This window comes from Haliaeetus albicilla, chromosome Z (assembly GCF_947461875.1).
Source record: "Haliaeetus albicilla chromosome Z, bHalAlb1.1, whole genome shotgun sequence".
NCBI lineage: Eukaryota > Metazoa > Chordata > Aves > Accipitriformes > Accipitridae > Haliaeetus > Haliaeetus albicilla.
This window is the reverse complement of record NC_091516.1, coordinates 6994642-7018102: the sequence shown is the minus strand read 5'-3', so window position 1 is coordinate 7018102 and position 23461 is coordinate 6994642. Positions and strand designations below refer to the sequence as shown.

At 40.4% G+C, this 23461-nt stretch overlaps 1 protein-coding gene and 1 long non-coding RNA gene across 8 annotated transcripts in view; one reads left to right on the top strand and one right to left on the bottom strand.

The window, feature by feature from the left end:
- The window catches only part of LOC104315939 (uncharacterized), a 47418-nt gene extending 41304 nt beyond the window's left edge, over positions 1 to 6114 (bottom strand). Inside the window, exon 1 of one of the 3 annotated variants that reach the window (XR_011323397.1) lies at positions 5544 to 6114. This is a non-coding gene — a long non-coding RNA (uncharacterized lncRNA). The remainder of the gene's footprint in view (positions 1 to 5543) is intronic. The other 2 variants (XR_011323396.1, XR_011323395.1) reach the window with 2 other exon arrangements.
- Positions 4175 to 23461, top strand: part of IL6ST (interleukin 6 cytokine family signal transducer) — a 36250-nt gene continuing 16963 nt past the window's right edge. For 2 of the 5 annotated variants that reach the window (XM_069777276.1, XM_069777279.1), the window contains exons 1-7: positions 4740 to 4876; positions 12061 to 12141; positions 13273 to 13584; positions 15393 to 15525; positions 16781 to 16941; positions 17284 to 17435; positions 19964 to 20123. In XM_069777276.1, coding sequence (XP_069633377.1) covers positions 12075 to 12141; positions 13273 to 13584; positions 15393 to 15525; positions 16781 to 16941; positions 17284 to 17435; positions 19964 to 20123 — 985 coding nt within the window. In that variant the 5' untranslated portion in view covers positions 4740 to 4876; positions 12061 to 12074. Of the gene's footprint in view, positions 4332 to 4739; positions 4877 to 11341; positions 11476 to 12060; positions 12142 to 13272; positions 13585 to 15392; positions 15526 to 16780; positions 16942 to 17283; positions 17436 to 19963; positions 20124 to 20901; positions 21986 to 23461 lie in introns of those variants that run through there. The other 3 variants (XM_069777280.1, XM_069777277.1, XM_069777278.1) reach the window with 3 other exon arrangements.

Below are 23461 nucleotides of genomic sequence, written 5' to 3'. Positions count from 1 at the left end.
ACAGAATATGTCTTTGACTTGTGATGGCTGAGAACATTGCCATTAAAGGGTCTTGTTGTTCAGCTCCTCCATGACTTTGAAAATCTTCCCCCAAATCCCTGTTCTGACAGTGACCCATCTCCAGCAAAACCACATGTATCCAGGACTGAGGAATCTTTTCACACCCCTGATGTATCTACGTGATGCTTCATGTCCTTATACCAAAATAACAATACATTCCAGAAAGATCTTTTCCTCTCTGTGGCATATAGAATCACAGAATCATAGAATCATTTAGGTTGGAAAAGACCTTCAAGATCATCAAGTCCAACCATCATCCATGCCCACTAAACCATGTTCTGGAGTACCTCGTCTACGTGGTTTTTGAATATCTCCAGGGATGGTGACTCAACCACTTCCCTGAGCAGCCTGTTCCAATGTCTGACAACCTTCTCAGTAAAGAAATTTTTCCTAATATCCAACCTAAATCCCCCCTGCCACAACTTGAGGCCATCTCCTCTCGTCCTATCACCAGCCACCTGACAGAAGAGACCAGCACCCACCTCACTACAACCCCCCTTCAGGTAGTCATAGAGAGCAATAAGGTCTCCCCTCAGCCTCCTCTTTTCCAGACTAAACAGCCCCAGCTCATTCAGCCACTCCTCATAAGACTTATGCTCCAGGCCCCTCACCAACTTGGTTGGATTCAGTAGATTTTGCATTGACTGCAGACTTCATCACAACTTGTTACAAAACTGCTGAAATGATCCATAAAAAGTGGTACAAGTTTGTTCCCAGGCAATCTCTAACAGCATCTCTAAAAATATCTCTGCTCCCACAGTCAAGCAGCTACCCAGAAACTTTTGCCAATCACTGAATGTTTTCCAAGTGTTATTGCCCATCTCCATATTCCCAGGCTATCCTCTTCTTCCTGGGGTTGAAAAAACAGAGGGTGGGAAGGCATGCTCCACCTACTTATATCCTAGCTGTGCAAGATGGGAGTTTGGAAATGTCCTATATAGCCCTGATCTGACCACTGTGTTGAACACAAATTGCCGTGTGCAGAGATAGATAATTCATCTCAAAGACAATTCCTGACAATTAACTTCCTTTTATTCTTGCCTCACATATTTAGTGAATTCAAAAGACTAACTTATTTCATATAATGCTTAATTCAATGTGCATATTAAAATGCTGGTTTGCAGGAACATTTTTTAAAAGTGGCCAGAATTTTGAATGTCTCTGAGCAGTTGAAACTTTAAATTACTGGTGTAATTACAGTACAGTATACAGCAGTGTAATGTGTATCAGTAGGGAAGAATATAATGCAGTAAATCAAACTAAAGTCTTTCAGGAAATCGTCCATGTGCAGAAAAGGCACTTCACAACATGCTTGAAGGACTTAATTGTTTTCTTTACCTGGGATCCCAAACGTCCTGATTCTATCCAATGGCAGTGATAATGCTATTAGCTTTTTACCTGCTTGCACCAGAAAATGTCTAATGATGGTGTAAAAAGTCAGATCTTTGCATTGAAAGTACAGTCTGTATATTTTAAAAGGCCACAGTTGAGACAATTTATTTTATACTCCAGGCTACAAGATGCCATGCCAGAATGTAAGCATTTACAGCTCCCATGGACCATGTTGTTTACGCCAGCAGAGGTTCTGGCCCAGTGTTTCTGACCACAGTTGAGTTTCACCTTCACCAACAAGATTCAAAACGAAGCATTTATCACTAGAGAAGATGCTGACACAGAACTAGAAATCACTGTAAATGAACAATCCTCCTATCAGATTAAAACCCTAGGTTTCATAAGAATAAAAACAAAACTCAGCCTGATGTATGATGCAACATAATTGCCCAAAACATTCAGTCCTGCCTGTGAAAGAAGGAAAAGATTAACACAAACCACATTTGGGGTAGATGGTGATCATTTAAGAAAAATATATCTTACCACATTTAATTCCACTTATTTCCATTTGCAACACAGGTGTCAAATTATTTCCTCTGAGTAACATAAGGCAAGCCAAACAGCAGCCCTGACTGCAAATTACTGGACTAACAGGATCAACAAGATCAACTAAGTGATCAACAGGGCTATTACAACTGTCTTCAGGTCACCCACAAGGACAGTGGCTACCCCACCATCCATGTCACCATTGCAGCTAGGGCTGGTGGAAAATACAGGAGGGACTTGTACCCACTGACTGATACCATAGAGAAATGGGACTCTGTCTGTCCATAAGGCTATTTCTTTACACTTCTGAGGTATCTTTCCATGCATCCGGAGTTTGCAAAAGGTTCTGAAGGGGAGATAAGGTATATAGGCAAGCATGCTATCATCACTTTCCAAACCTACAAAAAATCTTTGGGAAAGCCAATCATCTTAGAAGGACAGTTCACACAATACTGAATACAGCAACTAAACTGTTACTATAGTAATGATATTTTGTGCCAACAGAGAAAAATTAATTGCAATTGCAAATAAATTGTTTTGTTCTTCTGTGGAACTTCAGATATGTGGAAATAGTTTTACATTGAGTCTATAAATAGTCTGTGAAATACAAGAGCTCTTGCTTATTTGAAGAGTTACGATACATGTCATATGTAACTGAGGCCTGAGACAGGATTGGTTTTGAAGGGGAGGGTGTTGTTCTACAAGTTCTGGCAATAAACCAGGAATCGCTTCAGGCTATCGGATTTCGGAATGAGAATGTCACAAGAGGCTTTCTGTTGGCTGGGGGAAGGGGGGGAAGAGTTGAGCGTCTACTCCTGGAATGTCTGTTTAGCAGCAGAACACTAATGATCTTACAGGGCACAGACGATATGCTAAAACAAGAGAAAAAAAAACAATTATTTTTGTAGTCCCTCTAGTTGGAGCCTGCTTACACTTAACCTTTTGTGGCCAAACACAGATTTTTTTGAGGGTACTGAAGCAGGGATATCCACACAAACTGAAAATCTACCAATTATACATGATTCTCAAACTATAATCTTACATCAATGTTAAGAACAAACACACAAACCATAATCTGAAGAGAAAGCAAAAGAGACAAATTGTAATGCTGAAGTACTTTTTTTCATAATAAAAAAACTGTGAAACTTGTTGCCCAGATGTCAGTTGTCCTGATACATTAAGAAGGGTTTGAATATGGATGAACCCTGTGAAAGAAGACGGAAAGGACTGGGTCTATTAAATGTAGAGACCACCAATGGGAGAAACAGCAACACAACAAGCATCTAAGGTTGCTAGAAGGAGCATCAGCTGTAAGTAGGGACATGAAGTAATAAATTTAATCTGCAGGTTAGATAAATACCTGTCAGAAACTAATTAAGTATGGCCGATTTTGTCTTGAGGAAAGCAGAGGAAATGACCTCTGAAGTGGCCATCCAGATTTACTGTTATGTATAAAATATACCACATTCTCAGAGTCAGCAACAACAGTATTTTTGTTGGGGATATTAAGCCACCTCAGAAAGTAAACCAAACATAATCAGATACAGGTACTAAACATGTGAGAAACAGGTTATCGTCCACTATCTTCTTCCAAAGTTCTTTGTCTTTTCTCATTAGCAGCTCATGCTAGCCAGTGTTTGAAACAGGATATTGGACTAGATGCCCTACTTGTGTAGCTAATCTGCCTATTCCTCTAAGATGTAACTAAAAATATAATATAGCTCATATCCCACTCAAGCCCAAAGATAATTTAAGAAGTAAATGGGCAAAAGCATAAAGCATATGGCAGGAAGCAACTTGGGCACGCATCACTGATGTCTGGTACTTTCCTGACTAGAAACAGCCTACTTTGACACTCAGCACAGTGCAAGTTAGTGGATGTGGCACTGAAATGTGCTCCTTCTCACTCATGAGCTGGAAAAAATTAATCTGGAATGAAGAGGACATCTTAGAGCACATGACTGTGTCTCATTTACAAAAGTAATTTTTCAGGGTTACTGAATGAAGAAATGTACAAGCATAACCATGAAGGGAACCCAAAGGCTTCCCTGGATCCTGATCACATGAACGATCTATATTAAGGACCATTCCCTAGCAACCCAGCCTTCCACCAACACCTCTTCTAGGGAACTGCTCTCGGTAACAGCGTTTTGCCAACACCGCTGCTGTTGATAATATTCTCCAGCCGCCCTCGCTCCCAGGGGAGCCTTGCGAAACGCTGGGAAGGCTGCTCGCTCCTCAAGCCTGCCCGGGAGGACACCCCCGCTGCACAGCCGGCGCAGGCCCGGCCGGCTGAAGGCCGGGAGAAGCTTCCAGAGGCCTCGCCGCCGGCGGCCCGGGCAGAGGTCGGCTCGCCTCAGCTAGGGGTCCCGCGGCTGCCGCGCACCTCGCAGGTAAGAGCCGCAGGGGGCGACGGAGGCGACTGCGCTCCCGCCCCCCCTCCCCGGGAAGCGGGGCTTCTCCAGCCCGTCTTCTGTTCTTACACACCCTGCAACACACCTTGAGGGGAAAACCCTGCGGGGAGCGTTTCTCCGAGGGGAGGAGGAGGGCGAGGAGCGCCGGGCAGGCGGGGGGTGGAAACCCGCCTCCCCTCACAGACCACCGCCACCGCCCTTCCCGCCCCCCGCCAGCCGCGCGCGCCCCTCGCGCCCGGGATCCTGGCACCACTCGGCTCGTTACGGGAAGCTCCGCCCCCCCGCCGCCCCCTTTCGGCGACGTCACGCCCCCCGCGCGCCAATGGCGGCGCGAGTCGAGGAGGGAAGGGCGCGGGGTGGGGGAGTGGGGGGGGGGTGAGGGAGCGTGACGGGGCGTGACGGGGCGTGGGGCTGCGCGTTCGGGACGGCGGCGCGATGGCGCGGCGCGGCGGAGCCGTTATTTAGGGGCTTGTCGGCGGGGCGTGGGGCGCCGTGAGGTGGCGGCGGCGGCGCCGCAGCGGCAGGTAAGGACCGGGAGGCTGGCCGCCGCAAGCGGTTTTCCCCTTCTCTTGCGGGCCCCCCCTCGGCTTCCTCGCCGCCTCTGTGCGCCCCTCTCTCCCCCCTCCCTCCCTCCCCCCCCCCCCCGCGAGGGGCGTCTGCCGGCGGCGGCCGCGTTGGCCCGTTCTTCCCCTGCGGGCCGTAGCCGGGCTCGGCGGGCCGAGCCGTGCGCCGCGGGCGGGGACGCCGGGGCGGGCGGGTGGGCGCTCGGCCAGGGCTGGCTGGGAGACGGAGGGGAGGACGCCAGCCCTGCGCCACTCGCTTCCCGAGCCGACCCCTCGCCTTCCCCGCGGCGGCGGGGGCGTCCGGCGGCAGCCTTATCCGCCCGCGGCCGTGAGCGGTCCTCCGCGACCGGGGCCCGGCCCGGTCCGGCGGGCTGGGAGGGGGCGCGGGTGCCGCCGCCCGCTCCCCGCAGCGGCGTCTCGCCTCCCCTCGGCGGGCGCTGACGGAGCTGGCCCGGCGGTGTCGCTTAAAATGCAATATGGCCTCGCCCGCTGCCGGGCCGCCCGCGGCCTCCTCGGTGTAGGGGCCTGAGAGGCCGTCGAGGCCCTTTTCTTGCCGGCGTGCGTAGTACCAGCTGCTGGGGGTGCCCCCTCCGCAACCCTTCCCCTGTCTTGACGCGGTTTTACTGACCTGCTGTCGTGGCGCGGAGGGTAAGACTGAAGACTATCCGGGTTTTTCTCTAGTGCGGCGGCTGTTAAAGCTGGTAGTCTTAATTAATAAAGGTGCCGAGACCCTCACTAGACTTGTGTCTTTCGGGCTTTTTCAACTCTCCGATAAGCTTGGCCGTACTGTCGGCAGGCGTTTTCTTGTTGGAAAGCGTTCTGTTTTGTTGCCTTCACCACAAGTGGTCTGTTCTTGTTGGCTCTACACCAAGAAGGTAGAAGACTGCTGGCCTTGAAACAAAGGCACACTTTGTTTTACACCTGATCCAACTACCGGAGGGATTCCACGAGGAGTTAGGGAGGAGTGGGTTCAGTAAGCAGCCCGGGTTGTCTGCTAACTTCCGATGTGCTCCTGAGCTCCAGTCCTCCTTGCAGTGGGTCTCTGACACTCTTCCTAGAGAAAAACGGTGTCATTATCTTCATCTTGCAGATGATGAAACTGAGGCACAAAGGAAAGCGGTCTGCCAAGTGTGTTGGCAGTGCAGAGGAGAATAAATCCCAGTCTCAGTTTTCATCCCTGTTTTAGGCTGATTAGGTGATGGCCAGCTGGTGGCTGCTTGTTACTTCTGAGGTATTTCTGAAAGAGAAAGCTGGTAATAGAATCATCTGGGGTTATAGTTTTGTCACTGGTGACCTGTCCTGTCACTGAGAAGAGGAGAAAAAAAGGGTCCACAACCTGAAGAGGTTGGATACTTTGGGGAGTTACGGGCTTTTTTTTACACCCTCTTTTCCCTTATAGAACTTAAAATTTATACTTCTCTTCCTAAATACTTTCAGAGGAATAACAGTATGTAAAAGGTATCTGTTGAAAGCATGTAACTTCTGAACTTAAACTTTAATCTATATGTTGATGTATCACAGTAGGAAAGTAGAAGAGGGTGATGAAAATTTGAGATTACTTCCTAGATGTTAAGCATTAAAAATAAATACTCGGTTCTTGTTTACATGTCTAGAAATGTGATCTCTTCAAGTAAAGCCTATATATGCATTTTTGGGGGGTGGGGGTAAGATACATGCACATTCGTAAGTCTGTACACAAAATGGAGACACACAGTCTCCCATGCTGCTTCTCTGGAGGATTAGCACTAGCACAGTTGTATGAAAATAAATAAACCTCTTGGCCATTTTTTTTAGAATGATTCTTAGATTAGCAAGAACTGTCTAAATTGGAGAACCAGCATTGGTGGTTGTCAGTCTTGAAGGTTTGACTTCAAGATGAGAACATGGAATGCTAAGATATTATTTTGTATAAATTCACTTGCTTTTTAGACTAAAGCTACTTGCTAGCTGCAAAAAAAATCTGAAGTATTTCAGAGAAAGTGATCGGCAATTTAAGAAGGTAACGGAAGAATTTAATTCTTGCAAGCAAATATTTGGTGCCTGTAATGAGGTATTTCAGTCATTTTACTCTGTGGCCCTTTGTTTGGGTTTTTTATTCCGAGTGCTGTACTAAAACCCCAGAGGCAGGGAGAAGCCTCCTTCTAGAGGCAAAAGAATGAGTAATGTGGAGAAATTACTTACCTATTTGGTGAGAGGGGTAGAGGTATCATTTGTGTATAAGTATTTTAAATATGAAAAATTTTCAGAATATTCTGTGCATATAATGTTATATAAGATTTGAAAAGTTATTTTCTTAGAGGTGTTTGGGGGGGTTTTGAGTCTCAGATGTTTCCAAGAAGGAAGGAAGCTTGAAGGAAGGAAGCTTGCAGATTAAATAGTCTTAATTAGAAAGCACTTACAGTGTGAGTAATCAAAATTCCTTGAGGATAGTTACAGCTTTTAGATGGGCTTTAAGTACTACCTGGCTTGTTATAAAATCTCAAGCAGTAGCTGCTATGTGCAGTATCACTTGCTCTGTCTTCCTGAGCTATGTGGATTATTAGTAAGAGATTACCATTTGAAGCTGTAAGTTTAGCTCTTATTTTTTTGAGGAATTTCTGGAAAACAATTTGCCAGCAACCTTTGGGGTTTCATAATTGATGTGATGATGAGCCTTAATAGACCTAACACCTTCCTGTGGTGGTCGTGATGTTACCTATACTTCTTGACTTGCAAGCTGGCTTTGCTGGCAAGAACATGTTATTTTGGCTATAGTGTCTTGACCTACAAATGACAACTTCAGTTTACTTGGACCTGAAATGGAGAGGTGATAATTCATCATACGACATATACCTGTATTCATTTTGGGGTAGTTCTCATGGTTTATGAAATAAGATTAATTTGTAAGACTTCTCTCTGTTGCTCAGAATAAGTAGTGATTGCCATTTTGCATGAATGCCTGACATTTCTTCAAAAACTGTTATTTACACATTAGTCATAAAACTCAATGCTGTTGCTACTTTGTACATATAAAGCTCGACTATAGGGTCGTTATTAGTTTTTCATAGGACACTGCCTGAAGCATCAGTTGAAGGTTCAGGCATAAAGGCTTAGTGCTTTTCTTTCAAAATGGCAGCAGGATGTGAAGAATAATAGAAGTCCTATATGATTTAGAGATTAAATGGGGTGATCTTATGACATACAAGTTTCATATGTCTGTCTTTACTGAAGTAATCGTAGCATTTTAACAGTTTTTTTCCTCTTTAAGGTAACTTATGTTCTCCAAGTTAAGGACTGTCAACAGCAGCAGTTCTAAATTGACCATGTTGTTTTTACTGTGTAGTATTTAGATGGACTTTGATCCTTTGCACTTTGGCAGACTTAACTATTGAGGTAACCTGACAAACTTCTAACATCAGGTTTTTTCTCTGTCTCCCTTTCCTCTTCACTTAGTGGTCCACAACAACTACATAGTATAGACAAAATGTTGATTTGGCTTTTTTTTAGGAAAAAAAAAAGCTTCTGAACTGACTAGGTGCTTCAATGTTAGTTCAGCATCAGGTTGAACTTTCACCTTAGATTCCTAATACACTACACCAGTCTGTAAAACAGAAGATTTTGGGCTGTGTTGCATAATCACAGAAACTATTGAATTTTCTGTTGTCCAGACTTGCAACTTAGTCTGACTTCAAGTTGTTGATGGTGAACAATTGGTGTTTAGCAGCATTTCTTTTGAATGATAGCACTATGTTTTGAAGTTTTGGTATAGCTAATGTGCAGGGTTTCTGCACTGTCTGCACCTCAGCATGTTTATATGCTCAGATTAGAAAATGCTAGTTTCCATTAAAGTATCTTCCTTGCTCTGATCTGAAGTATGGCTCCCTGTTGTGTTAGTTATAGGCCCCACCATATTTTTTCTTTTTTTATGGCTTTTATCTAGCCAACATGGATGGAAGTGCCTAGTGTAACTCTGATTCTTTTCCCTAGAACTAAATTTTGATTAAGAATCAGCCTTGTGAAACGTAGAGAGACTAATGTGTTAAAAAATAGCACGCATTAGAAGGGATTGCAATAGCCCCTTTGTGAGTTCAGAGGTGTGTAGCTTCAATCTTCTTCAAACTGCATTGATCAGCAGGGGGGAAAAGTAAAATACATCAGAACAGCCTAAAAGCAGATATATGCTGAACTGTAGCATGATTTTGACACTACAGTCACAACTGCTTGTTTCGCATACAGTAGGTGAGTGGGCTTTCCCACTTAACTTTCCGTTGCAGATGATGGAGCATGAGTCTCAGTTCTCTTGCCTTTCAGGAGCTGAGTGTGGTGGAGTAAGTACTATAAACTGTGGAGGGTTTCTTTGCTCCCTCAAAACAGCTATTAAACTTTCCGAAGTGCAAAGTAGTAGAGATTTGGACCTCAGTTTCCCATGTGTAAATGAATCTGCTCAGGACAACTGAAATGTTGTATTCCAGGTCTGGAGGACAGTTGAATACAGAAATGGCATTTATTTAAAAGGGTGAAGTCATCTTATTTTGATTTCTTACCAGCAAAATATGTGATAATTCTGTATTATTGTTTCCTTCTGTTGAGTTCATTATTGCTTTTTAAGTGTTGGCTTTTATGTTCCTTCGGGTGCTTCATAGTATTTTTTTATTAACCTTAGCCATACTTGATGACTTTAATACCAGCAGTTCTTGAATAGTTTTGTGGAAATATTGTTTAACCTGAAATAAATCATTACCAAAAAGAAAACCAATAACTTTGTAATGATGTAATACTTATCTTAGCTGACATTGCCATTATACTAATGTCGTACCAATTGTGATACAAAATGGGAGAGAAATGCTATATTGAACATTCTTTTTAAAAACTTTACTTTTTGCCTTTTTACATCTGCTTCACACTTTCCTCTTCAGTGTGGAAGCTGTTTCTGCTGCTGTTCTGCAGCTTTTGGCAATGAGCAGGGAAGTAGAGCTGCTGCTTCTTTCCACCTAGCTTGTTAGTTGCCCTCAGGGTTCTCATGAGTTTCAGATCTTCTGCAATGCAAGTTGTTCAACTTAAATAGCTTTAAATGAATCTTGTTTAAAATAATGCATCTTAAGGTCTATCCTTAATATAGCACAACAAGCTTTAGGTAGCAAGCAGTATTTCTGGTAAATGTTAGTAAGTCAAGACACTACAATAGATTCCTATATGCTGGTTTTATTCAGTGTCTAAAGACCTAAATCAAAAGAGAATACTCTTCTGAGTTTGGTTGCATTCACCGTGTGAATTTATTAAAATTTGTGAAACCAGTTGGGTTTTTTTAAATGCAGAAAGGCAGGGTTGGGTAGAAACCTTATTTTTCAGATATTGGAAGACTTTATGTCCATAATAAGCAAAAATCAATTGGTTTAGTTACTGTATGCTTGTAATAATATCTAAACATGTATTGCACTTAAAACTCTATAATGGTTTTCATATCTAGCCCAGTGAGAGTACTTGAGTGTAACATAAAAAAAAGAATAGCTTTTTGATTCTCAACTCTATACAACTACAGTCTGATTATAAATAACTCTCATTATTTAATTAAAAAAAACAGCCTCTAGTGACAAATATAAATGCCTGTTAATATAACTGTCAAGTCTCCTAATCAGCAGTATTTCTAGTACAGAATTTCTATATAGCAAATTTTGGTGGGCTTTGAGTAATGAACTCACAAGTATAGATGCAAGTAAAGATACTGCTGAGTGATTCTGATGGCTATTATTTTAGTCCGAACTGAAACACATCTACATTGGTGAGCCTTACAGAGACTCTGCTGTAAAGGTTTGAGATTGGCTTTCATTTAGTTGTTGGTTTCTAATTCTTGTGAATACATATTTTCTTTACATTGTACTGCTTACCTTGATTTGTTTAAAAAAAAAAGGGGGGGGGGAGCTGAGGTTGTAGCTTGGTATTGATACATTGGTGCTTAAATGTGTTGTCTAGTTTTATTGATCTGTATGAAATGCCTTGTGTCTTTCTGTCATTTTTATAAAGTAAACTACATGCAGTCAAAGCAAAGGAGTATTTCTGGTCATAAATTGCAGTTTCTTTTCCCTTTTGATAATAGTAAATGTAGCTTTTAAATTTTCCTTTTTATGGAATACTGTGGAATTCCATTAAACTTCTTAGTGGGTTGCCTTTTATAGGGGTAAAGCTCAGAATACCAGTTTCCAAAGAAGTTTTGCCAGGTCAGTGAAAATAAACTTAAGAAGCAGGATTGTTACAGGCAATCTCATCTCAAATCTTAGTAAACCTAGAAACTCTATGTTTAGTTTCTGGCTGTAAGAACAATATGTTCATATGCTTAGTATGGAATGGTCACTTGCTTTTGGTAATTTAGGGCTGCTTTATAACTGCAGGTTGAGAAGTTCAGAAGAGACTGCAACTTCAAAACAACTGGAGTGGAAGCTACTCTGTGAATGCTTCACTTTCTCTAAACTGTTTTGCAGAATTGTCAAAACGGAGAACAAGTGAGCTCTGCTGCAATACAGAAATAAAGAACATAAGATGTTAAAAAAAACCTCTCCAACTTTTGAGGAATTACAAATTCCCTTGTAAGGTTTTGAAGAATTAGTTAATGCTTTTTCTGTAGTAGTCCAACAGTTCTTGATATGGAAGTGGTGTGCTTCGTAATTCTTAAATGTATTCTAAGTCACTCTTGTGATTGAGACACATGTTTTTGTGGTGAGTTGTTCTGAACCTTGTGCAAAGCACTTATATCAGTGCCCTTGAAAGCTAGGTAAGTATGGTAACCATAATCAAATTCATAGGGTTCTGTTTTAAAACCTGAACCACCATGTTATGCTCTCTGTTCTAACTGAACCTCCCACAGAAGTACCAGTGAAATTTCTTTCCATATATGACATGAAAACCTTAAGCTGTTGCATTTCTCAAATTTGTAACTAAAGAGGCTTTAAACTGCATCAGTTGTCTCATGTAGATACTGGATTTTGTTATAGTAGTGAGTAAAATGGAAACAATATGCCAGTTCTTTCTCTAGAGGGAGAAGATACTGTTTCAGGAAAGTAAATGTGCATACCTGAGAAATTGTCATAGATCGAATGCAAATCTGAATTTGACAGTGATCTAAAGTGAAGAGTAATAGTTTAAATCTAAAAAATAATCTGCCTCTGTTACAGGAATTCTGTGCAGCATGTTTTCTGGGTGGAACTGGGTGGCCCATTGCTTGTATCTGCTCTTGAATATTTGTTCTCTTGAAGGTAAGACTTCTGTGTCTCAAACAGAAGAGACTTGTACAACTATTTTAATCAGATGCTTGAACTACATGCTTGCTTTTTGTCTAGATGCTTACGGGGTGGGGGCAGAAAGCAAGGTATATTAGGATAGAGAGACCTACTCTATGCTCTTAATATTATGGTAAAATAATGTATGTTAAACCAATACTCACTTCTGCTTCTATTCATCACTCATGTGTGTACAGAGATGGTGAAGAGTGACTGGTCAGTGGAAGTTTGCTTTGCTTCCACTAACATTACTGGAGCTGGTCACTGTAGCAAACTGCAGTTTAATTTCACATATGCCAAATAGTATCTAAATGAAAGCATGTCTTAGTCTAAATGCTGTTAAAGCAATAAGCTACCAGTGAACTAGTGTAGTGGGCTCTGTGATCAAGTTACAGCTGTGGGCCACTGCTGTTGTGTAGCAAATGATTATCCTCAAGATGTTTATGTATGGATGTTGATTGAAGGCAGTATTTCAGTCACCTATTTCTTCTTTAATTAACACTTGACGCTTTTCTCTTTATGTCGCTCTATAGTGATAGTCACAGTTTTATTGTTGTGTTCAAGTTACTTTATGTAAAAAAAAAAAAACCAAAACCTGTCAAAGGTGCAGAGTTCACTATAATTCCTAAATATGTTTGTAGTATACACACTGAAGCTTTTGAAATGGATAACTCAAGTATTCAACTGTTTGCATGCAATTCTTCTAAAACTAGTCCACCACAACAAAAGTGCACACTTATCCCAATTTTTTGTTAACTTTCTCTATAGAAAATATGTTTTTAACCTCAACTATATTACCTTCTTCCTTCGAAACATACTAAACATTCAATCCTTGACTGTACTCTCTCTGTAAAGGCCCCTGTTGTTAATAGAGCTTTCTTGCTTGGTAAAATGCTTTTGCAAAGCCTGGGGAGCACTACACTGGTTTTGCCCCTTAAATCTGCTTCGTGGTCCACTAATGCATTTCAGTTTTATAACTGTCAAGTAACTAATTCATTTGCTGCTTAGACACATGTATTTTTAACATTACACTAGTGTTGTATCAGCAATATTGCTTATGGAATGCTCTGTAGCTTTTAATAAAGATGCAATTCTTTTTCTTTTTAGTTTCAGGTGGACTTGTACAGTCATGTGGTCACATCATCCCAGAGTCTCCTGTATTGGCCCTTGGTTCCAATTTCACAGCATTATGCATTTTGAATGAGAGTTGTCTTGACTTTGGCAATATCTATGCTAATCAAATCATCTGGAAAATTAAAAATAAAGTGGTACCTAAAGAACAGTATCGTGAAATAAACAGAACCGTTTCCAGTGTCACATTTAATGACACTTCTTCACTAGCTACTCCTCTGACATGCAACATTTTAGCAGATGGACAGATTGAGCAGAACATTTATGGAATTACAGTTACAATAGGCTGTAAGTACCATTTTTCTTGCGTTTTATTCTGGTCTTAAGAAAATTGCTTCTGAGAAACAGGGAGGAGAATACAAACAATGGAAAGTGTTCATATCTTGAGATGCTCATTTCCATTCCCTCAGTTCCTGGATAACTGTATAAAAATATTGTCAGATTACATGCTGTCAAAGCTGGTAAATACGCACAGAATAAAGTTTTCCAAAAAATAGAAAATACTCTGGAGTATTTCATTGTTGAAATGGGAAGGAAACAGAAAGCAATAGAAAAATGTTGAAGCAGGAAGATTTAAATTACAAAAAGAAAATGTGAATTCAACTGAAATAGATCTAGGAAATAGACTAACTTTTCCTTACTTCTTGCTTCTGTTCAGTGTTCAAGGAAATACCACAAGGTCATATGTCCTGCTTTCATAATAACACCATGAAATTGATGTTTTCTTCATTAATGGACTGAGAAACATTTAGTTCATCTGTATCACTAAAGCTAACCTGAACTGCCTTAAGGATAGAACATACTATTTGAATTACTCTGCCACTATAGATAAGAAAATACTTTTAACTGATTATAAACTTCCTTTGTTCAAGCATGATAGCACTTGCATAATTTTGAACAAGTGCACTTTGAGACAAGACTGAGGTTTTGAGAAAGTAATATGAATAACTTAATATACTGCTTCTTAATTAGTTGGTGGACTGTTCATAAAATAAGTCTTCCAATGGCTGATGAATTATGTTGCCTCCTAGTGTTGGCAAAAGGCATTGCAGTTGCTGCAAGGTCTGTGTACAGAAGGCTGACTTGAGTTCACCATTTAAACTAATGTGGTTCTAGCATGAGTTCCAACGTGTGTTGACAGAAGAAGAATCTTTCCTATTTCAAATTCTGAAGAGTAAATTTTTTACCAGAAAAGACAGGCAAAATATATGGAAAGGTGAGGACAGATACAATATCCTAAGATGATAAACTGAATGACAGTACAGATAACATTCTACAGCTGTAATTCACATATGGATCTTGAGATGCATTTGTGTTTAAAGATACTGTATTTTCATACTGTCAATTAAAGGAAAATTCTGTGAACAGTGAGAGTAGCAACAGGTTTAAGAAGAATGCAGCTATTCAAGAACAAAACTGTAAGGTTCATAGCAAAGTTCTGTTGAAAACAACATTCTGCTTGAAAGGAAATAAGATACTTCAAGTGCATTATACTCTTTTAAATAGTGGCATTTTAAAAGCTAGAAACAAACTCTTTGTATGCGGTCACTTTAAGGACGAAAATAGTTTAGCTGCACTCTGAAGAAGTTTCTTAGACACTACTAATGTGCATTAATGAAGATCCTTTCTCTTTCTTGTAGGTGTTTGCAGTTAAATTATCCTTCTTTTCTAGCTCAGGTGGGGGAGAATAGACCTATCACAGTTGCCTTAGAGCTCAGGTTATTGGCAAAGTCAGCATATGCCAATCCACCTTCGTGCTCATTAACATTTTTTTTCTGTGTGAATTAAAATAGATTTAGATGAGAGATTGTTGATATCAGGTTTTCTGCCTCAAAGAATGAGAAATATTCTGTGCTGTTCCTTACTGTCAAGTGCTTGTTCTTCATGCAGCCTACTGTTTCTTAGAGCAGCTTGTTAAGCGTCTTAACTTTCATTGCTGGATGGCATCCAGCACTTTTTGCCCCCTCCTTTAGAAATAAATCTGACTGTAAATACTTCTGATGTTCACTGAAATTGCTCTGATGGGACACTTAGCATGATTCTTACTGGATTGAAATGTGTATATAGATTAATTATTGCTAACTTTTTCTGTACAGTGCCCCCAGAGAAGCCCAAGAACTTAAGTTGCATTGTGCATCAGAAGTCAAAACTCAGATATCCTATGACTTGTACCTGGAACCCTGGCAGGCATACGTTCCTGGACACTCACTTTAGGTTGAAATACAGATGGTAAGTAGTCCTTTACAGAATATCTAAATAATTTTGAAGAATATTTGTTGTAGGCTTGAAATTCCTTGATACTTTGGAAGAGTTCTTCACTAAAATCCAGTTTCCTAGAGTATTGCTGTCTATTTTGGTGGAATGGAAGAGTTAAAGAAGTTCACATTTAAAGTAATTCTAAATCAGACTTGAAATTTTGTTGCTGCACTTGTTTTGGAGTAACAGCTATCTAGTATTTTTCCATTCTTCAAATACATGAGTAGTGTGGTGTGAGTACAGCACACCTAATCATTAGGTGGCTGGACCCAAATTATGTATTTCACTTTTTTCTGTGGTGAATGTTCTATCCCATTCTAAACAGGTAGAAGATGTCCCTGCTCATTGCAGGAGGGTTGGACTAGATGACCTTTAAAGTTCCTTTCCAACCCAAACTATTCTATGATTCTAAGTAGAGAAACCAGCATATAATGACTGGATTTTGTACAGGTATTATCTACTCTGTACTTTTGAAGAACTCAGAATGGTTTTTGTCCACAATTAATACTAACGTGAAAGCTTTGGAAAAAGTATTTCTCCTGTAAAAGCAAATCAACTTAAGTATTTTTCAAACTCTTCAAATGGTCTCTTGTAGTTTAAAATGGACAGAATTGTTGCTCTGCTCTGGAAACAGGAATGACTTGCCAACAGCTTTCCATATACCCCATTCTGCTAAACTGTTTTGGTAACAAGTGTAGTAGAAAGTGTGGAAAGATAGAAAATCTTAATGCTTTGCAAATCTCCTGATGCCCCTAGAACTACCTGCTGTTAGTGTAGTAGAAGATGGTGAACAGAAGTGATAATGTGTTGTAGCTGTAATACAGTACTCTTGAAGGGTATGCAGGTAATACTGACTACATCTTTTACTGCATGAATATGCTTCTAGTTACTAGCCATAGTGCTTTTGATTAAATGTATCAATTCTTGATCTTTATTTTTTAAGTTAAGTTAGGGTTTTGTACAACTTTGTAATTACAATACTATGGCATGTGCTTTTGAAAATATGTGACTTGAAGTCAACGATTTTATTCTAGTTTCTATTTTAATGCAAACATGCATTTGTGGCTGAACAAGCCATTGTAATCTCTTCACCTTTTCTTCCCACGCCTCTGCTTACAAAGATAATGGCAGAGGGGAGACATGAGCTAACCTGATCACTCTGATTTACTTAGAGATTCTCTAAAGGAACTGAACTTACTGCTTTGTACCTGTTTTTTCTTTTATTTAGGCCACAAGAGAACTTTCCTGACTGTATACCAAAAGATGTAAACAATTCTTGTACGATTGATGATGTTCAGTTCTTTGTTAACCTGGAGGTCTGGGTAGAAGCAGCAAATGCTCTTGGGAAGGCTGAATCTGATCCTCTTGTTATTGATCCCATTGAGATTGGTAACTATATGCCTCTTAATAAAGCTTTATTAGTACATAAGTGCTGCTTCTGTGCATATTGCTGAATTGGTATGTTCATGTTTCTTTACTATAAAAATTTAACACTGCCAAAATATTGGTGACTAGAACTTGAACTGTGCTGGACAAAGGTAGGGAAAGTGAGAGATTTGATCACAGTTCAGATAGCAAGTTCTTGTTGAGTAGTCTGCTTTAGAAACTGGTGTGAAATACAGCCATTTGAGCTTGTGAAAGGCTTTAATAGTAGTGTTACAACATAGTGTACCAACTGTTAGAGGCATGATAAATTACAGTTGTAGAGTTGACTAACTCCTTCTCTTCTAGTTAAACCTCTGTCGCCCCGCAACTTATCAGTCAACTCAGGAATACTACCAACTGTTCTGAAGCTTTCCTGGGAGAATCAGATTTCTATAGCTGTGATGAAGCTGAAATTCAATATTCGCTATAGGATCATTGGTGACACAAACTGGATGCAGGTAATCCCACTAATGTCCCTTGCCACTCTTCTGCTGTGACCCAGCCATTTGTCAAACTGTGAAAGTTCCCTCACTGCTGCAGTTCAGAGGATTCGCTTTATCATCCTTAGGCCTTATGTCGCCTCCCAAGGTAGTTTATCTGGCCTGTTCATAAAGGCTATGATCTAGGGGTTTTGGGCACAATCTAGAGTACATTGACCTTGTCTTTTCTTTGTGGACTTTTCTGCTGTCCTTCCCCATCATGTTCCAGTATGTTTATTCTGAATTTTTTTGTTCTGTACGTGCAACATCTAGAACATTCATGAACTTTCATCTTCCCATGCACATGCAAAACTACTGATTTAAATATCATTTAAAGCTTGGGCAAACACTGTACAGTGCTGGGATGCTTTTTTGAACTTGCTGCACCCGTACTTGGGTCACAACAACCCCATGCAATGCTACAGGCTTGGGGAAGAGTGGCTGGAAAGCTGCCTGGTGGAAAAGGGAGTGTTGGTTCACAGCTGGCTGAATATGAGCCAGCGGTGTGCCCAGGTGGCCAGGAAGCCCAATAGCATCCTGGCTTGTACCAGAAATACTGTGGCCAGCAGGACTAGGGAAGTGATTGCCCCCTGTACTCAGCACTGATGAGACCTCACCTCGAGTACTGTGTTCAGTTTTGGGCCCCTCACTACAGGAAAGACATTGAGTGAGGTGCTGGAGCGTGTCCAGAGAAGAGCAACCAAGCTGGTGAAGGGTCTAGAGAACAAGTCCTATGAGGAGTGGCTGAGGGAACTGGGGTTGTTTAGCCTGGAGAAAAGGAGGCTGAGGGGAGACCTTATCACTCTCTACCGCTACCTGAAAGGAGGTTGTAGCGAGGTGGGTGTCAGTCTCTTCTCCCAGGTAATAAGTGATAGGATGAGAGAAAATGGCCTCAAGTTGTGCCAGGTGAGGTTTAGATTGGATATTAGGAAAATTTCTTCATTGAAAGGGTTGTCAAGCATTGGACCAGGCTGCCATAGGAAATGGTTGAGTCGCCATCCCTGGAGGTATTTAAAAGATGTGTAGATGTGGCACTTAGGGACATGGTTTAGTGGTGGACTTGGCAGTGTTATGTTTACAGTTGGACTTGATCTTACATGTCTTTTCCAACCTGAATGATTCTATGATTCTATACAGTATGGTTGTCCTGGATGCATGGCTTAAGCCTGATGCAGTCAAGGAACTGGAAAAGAGTAAGGCATATGCCTTACCTGAATATGTTCATATCATCCAGAGTTGTGGGGTTTTTTTCTTCTACATCAGTCTATGGACATATTTTCAATAGTTTCTCAGTTCTGCCTTTCTTTAAGCCTTCTCTCACAGCAGCACCATTCCAGGAACACTCTTATCAAGATCTTCCCATTTTTGTTTCAGTACAGATGGCCAAAAGTATTCTGAATTTCATGCCTTGTTGGAAGGAAGACTGCTTCTGACTTAACCAAAATATGGTGTTTGAAGCAGGTAGCATAACACAGCTACTTGTGACTAATGTAATGTGATCCTTTGGAGGAACGTTTCAAGTGTTAGATGCAGACATTAATTATTAAGGTCACCTGTACTGGTATTTTAAAGAGCACTGCCCTGCACAGCTTATTCTGCAACTCCAGGATCTATTGACATGTTGTCCTATAAGTCATTTTAATTTGTCTTGCCCTTTTAACATATGCACAAGACCATTGAAATAGTAATTTTTAAAACAACTGAGCTTGTGTAGCTGTGGTAAAATTTTACTACTTTGACAGTTGTTTACACTTAGGATTAACCTTTTGAGTGTCCTGCATGTGTGGACATATAATCTGCAGTCATTTCTCTTGCAGGGTCGTTCACTATAAAAAACCCTTTAACTGCAAGTGGAATAATGTGGGATGAGTCAGTATGTGTGACCTACATATATCTATTATCTATATCACACATCTGTTTCTGTACATATACAATAAGAATATTTTCTGGCATTCAGTTGCTAATCTAAGATAGAGGAAAGAGCTTATGAAAATAAAGTCATTTATTAGCAAAAGTATAAACTACTCTAAAACAAACTATTTCCAATGTCAGTTAAGAAACACTGTTGTGTATCAGTGGAAGCAATAATCGTGGATTCTCTAGCTTTATAGGAGGTTTCTAGCACAGGTATTTTACAATCAACAATCAAGCAGATAACCTAGCAAAGTTCTGAAATGTGAGGGGGGATATTGTAGATCAGTAAGTAGAGGAATTATATAGGAGGGACAGAGAAGTAGACATGAACTAATTAGAAAACACTGTCCTGAGATAGCTGCTTACCTATTGTAGTGTATGTATTGTATTGTATCTGGTAAATATACACAAACCTGGTCCCTTACAAAACCATGGTTGAGAATTCAAGCTTTTGGAAATAGGTGAGAAAAACTATGTTGTTTGTACTGGGTGTGTATGCTGTAGGAAGCCCTCTTGGATGGGAGCTGTAGTAGCACAAAACTCAGCTTTACAGTTTTTGATCAATGCCTCTCAAATCTTTCTTCCATTTATAGGTTCCTCCTGAAGATACAGCTTCACCAAGAACTTCGTTCAGTGTTCAAGGGCTCAGACCCTACACAGAGTATGTCTTTTCAATTCGTTGCATGAAGGAAGATGGGGTGGGCTACTGGAGTGACTGGAGTGAAGAAAAAACTGGGGTCACAACTGAAGATAGTAAGTAATATATGAAAGTAGGTCACTGACTTTCAAAATGTGTGAGTGCTCAGCAATTTGGCAATAGCCAGCTGAATCGTGTATCCTCGCTTGAGCTGTTTGATTATACATGCAACAAGGCTCTCCTGAGTTACTTTCAGTACTGACCAACTTGAACCATGCATGCAAAGGAGCATAAAGCTAGTCTGCCTGTGTGAAAGGATTTTTTTTTTTTGGTAGACAGACTGCCTTAGTTTGTGAACAACTCAGTGTTTAGGAGACCGTTAGATAAAGTCATAGGTGAACAAGCATCAATAAGTATGAAACAGAAGATTTTAATCATACAGCGTACATAGAGTTCTTCACAAATTTAGTGAAGCCATAATATGAAATAATGTCATATGGGAAGTTTAGCCTTTTATGCACTAAAGCATCTAAACACTCTGGTTTACTCTTAACTTTTCCCAAGGTGTCCTGCATCTACAACACTTTCTTGCTTGTCGCAGCTGCCTTTGCACTGTCTTGTACCCACTTGTTTACAATATTCTGCACACAGTAATCAAGAGTCTTGCTGCTTATCGCTGATCCAGTTGTCACTGTGGGAGGCATAAGAAAGAGATTGCCATCTGTTAACTGCTGACTTCAAGCAAGGTTGAGTCTCTGTGAAAAATGGTTTTATTTTAGCTGTATTTAATCACAAAAGTCACTGTTTCCTTACAATTTTCTATCTTGATGACATAATCATTGGAGTTGTCATCTTATAAATCTGGACTTGTAATATCCTGTCCCTTTGCCATAGAGGTGAATGCTGAATTACTGCTATCGTGATGTAATGAGGAAAACTTTTACCATCAGCTTGTTGGGGGCAGTATTTGGATCATGTTTAGTCTTGCACAAAAGGACTTTGCAAGCAGGATATATACAACTTCAAAGTATAAACCAATTACTACTTAACAATATGCAAAAGATAGCAAACCACTAGGTTAAGATTTAGGTTCACAGCCCTGGGGAAAAATTACTGCTGAAGAGCCTCAGTCAAGTGTCAGCCTTCGCTGCTTTGTGGAGCAAATCCTCAGCATGGCAAAGTTGCTGCCATGTGCCAAATCTGTTCACACTACAGCAAGCTCATCAACTTGACTGGCCTTTGAACTCCTTCTGATGTTCCAGTCAGCTGTTATGGCATTGTCTGTTTCCATTGAACTGTATGTTCTGCAGGTGTGCTGTGTTGCCCTGGACTCCTTCATATTCCTTTGGGACAGTGGCACTGTGGCTGTTACTGCACTCGGTCTCTTCTAAGATCTGTGTCCATTCCATTCCACGGCATGTTTTTTAACTTCATTGATTGCTTCCAGTTGCTCATGAACACATGTATTGCTTGAAATGTGCTGTGACATTAAAGTAACTACAACTCACTGTGTTATGAATTAATATACTTCACAGCACATTTTTTTTTTGGCTGTTTTTGTTTTGCAGCATTTCATGACTTAGCAATTGCTGCAGCAGCTATAAACCCATACAAAATAAAGTTGCACAATAACTGAGCAGTAATTATTGGAAAACTGACATTAAAATCATACCCATGCATTTGTTACAGTATGAAAAATCCTGTTCTCAGATAGTGGATTCTTAAATTTTCCATTAACAGAACAAAAATACATGCAGTGTATACAAACACAACCTAGACCTATGCATTTGGCCCTTTAATTTGCTCTCCAAATAAAAGCCCCAGGCTTTGATGTATAACTTTCTGTGGTCTATTTTCCTTTTGTCATTCATCTGAATAGTACCCTTAGACTGAACTGGAACTAATTTAACATCTTTAATAGATGCTTGAGAGGTACTAACTGGTATCTTCTTGACTCTGAACCTCTACTGGTATCAGAACACCCTACATTAGTGTCTTGCTTCTTGCTAAAGGTAAGGAACTAATTTCAGTGTGCAGTAAGCTGTTGAGGAATACCTGTGCTGTTAGTTGTGATACACTGCAAATGTAAATACAGTCTGTCTTCTGCTGGTAGAACAGCATTTTAACAAATTGTTGTAGCTATGCCTCCTAATGATAACAAGATAGTCGCACTTTTTCTGCATTGCTTGTTTATCAGTTTGCTATTGTAGCTATAAGTTGACAGTAAAATAATTTCCTATTCTGAATTTGCTTACAGAGAACTTCAGAGGTGTGGTCACCTCTTGCAAATGCCTAGATACAGTTGCAAATTTATAGGGTAGTGGGATAACTTAAGTTGGAAAGGAGCTCATGAGGTCCATAGTTCCCTGATCCTTTTTCTACCAAGTGTCAGGCTCAAACAAGGGACTTCAGGTTGCAATTTTGGCAAAACCTGTACCAAAATGTTGTTAATCGATTTTTACTGTACAGTTGCCTATTGCAAATGAAACAAGCAGACAGGAGACACTTAAGTTACTTATGCCATTATTATTGCCCTCAATCAAATTATAAAACCGACTTTTTAGATGTTGTGCTTTGTCTGAGACTGTTAGACCTGTATCTCAGAAGATTCTATATCTGCTTGCCTGCTGCATTCGAAAGATTTGGTGTTTGTCTCAGTAGCAAGCTACCAAGGTATGGGTGTATTTACCGCTACTATATTCAGAAAGGTATACTTCTATATTTCCACTTGATTATGTTTCCAAGTGTTAAGTACTGTAACTATCAAGTGAAATTTCAACAGAATCCTTAAATGCAAAGGCACAAATATGCAACCATGGTGCTGAAGACTAATGCAAGCATTCTGGCAATTTTGAAGTCTTTGGCAATTGTTTTAATACCTAATCCTTATCAGGAAACATCTACTTTTTACCTCCAAATAGTGGCTGTAGCCAAGGGTCTTTATATCCAGCAGACCAGGTTTGCTGCATAGCTGTGTATGTTACAATAACATGCACTCTGATTTCTGGGGATTCTAAAATTAGTAAATCACCCTTACAGGGATTTGATTTTAAAAGCTTTTTTGGTTTCTTCCTGAATCATCAGTAGCAGCAGCATTGGGAATCACTTGCTGATTTCTGACTTTAAAGAGACTTAAATGATGTGGGGATTTTGTCTTGTTTTTCCAGGACCTCGGTTATTACCAGTTAGAAACTCTTCTCTTTCAATTCTAGTGTTATGAGGAGTGAAAATACTTGAGCTTTGTCCCATTTCCATTTAATTTCTACTTTGATAGCCTGGAAGACTGGCTTTGTTTCTGGCCTGTACTTGTCCTACCCCATATGGAGCCAGTGAATGGACCTTCTGGTTGTGTGCTTGATACCCAGCAGGGACTCTATTCTTCCCTCTGACTGCTACAAATACTTTGTGATATCTGCTTAGCTTCTAAGTTAGCCTGATTTTTTTTTTTTTTTAA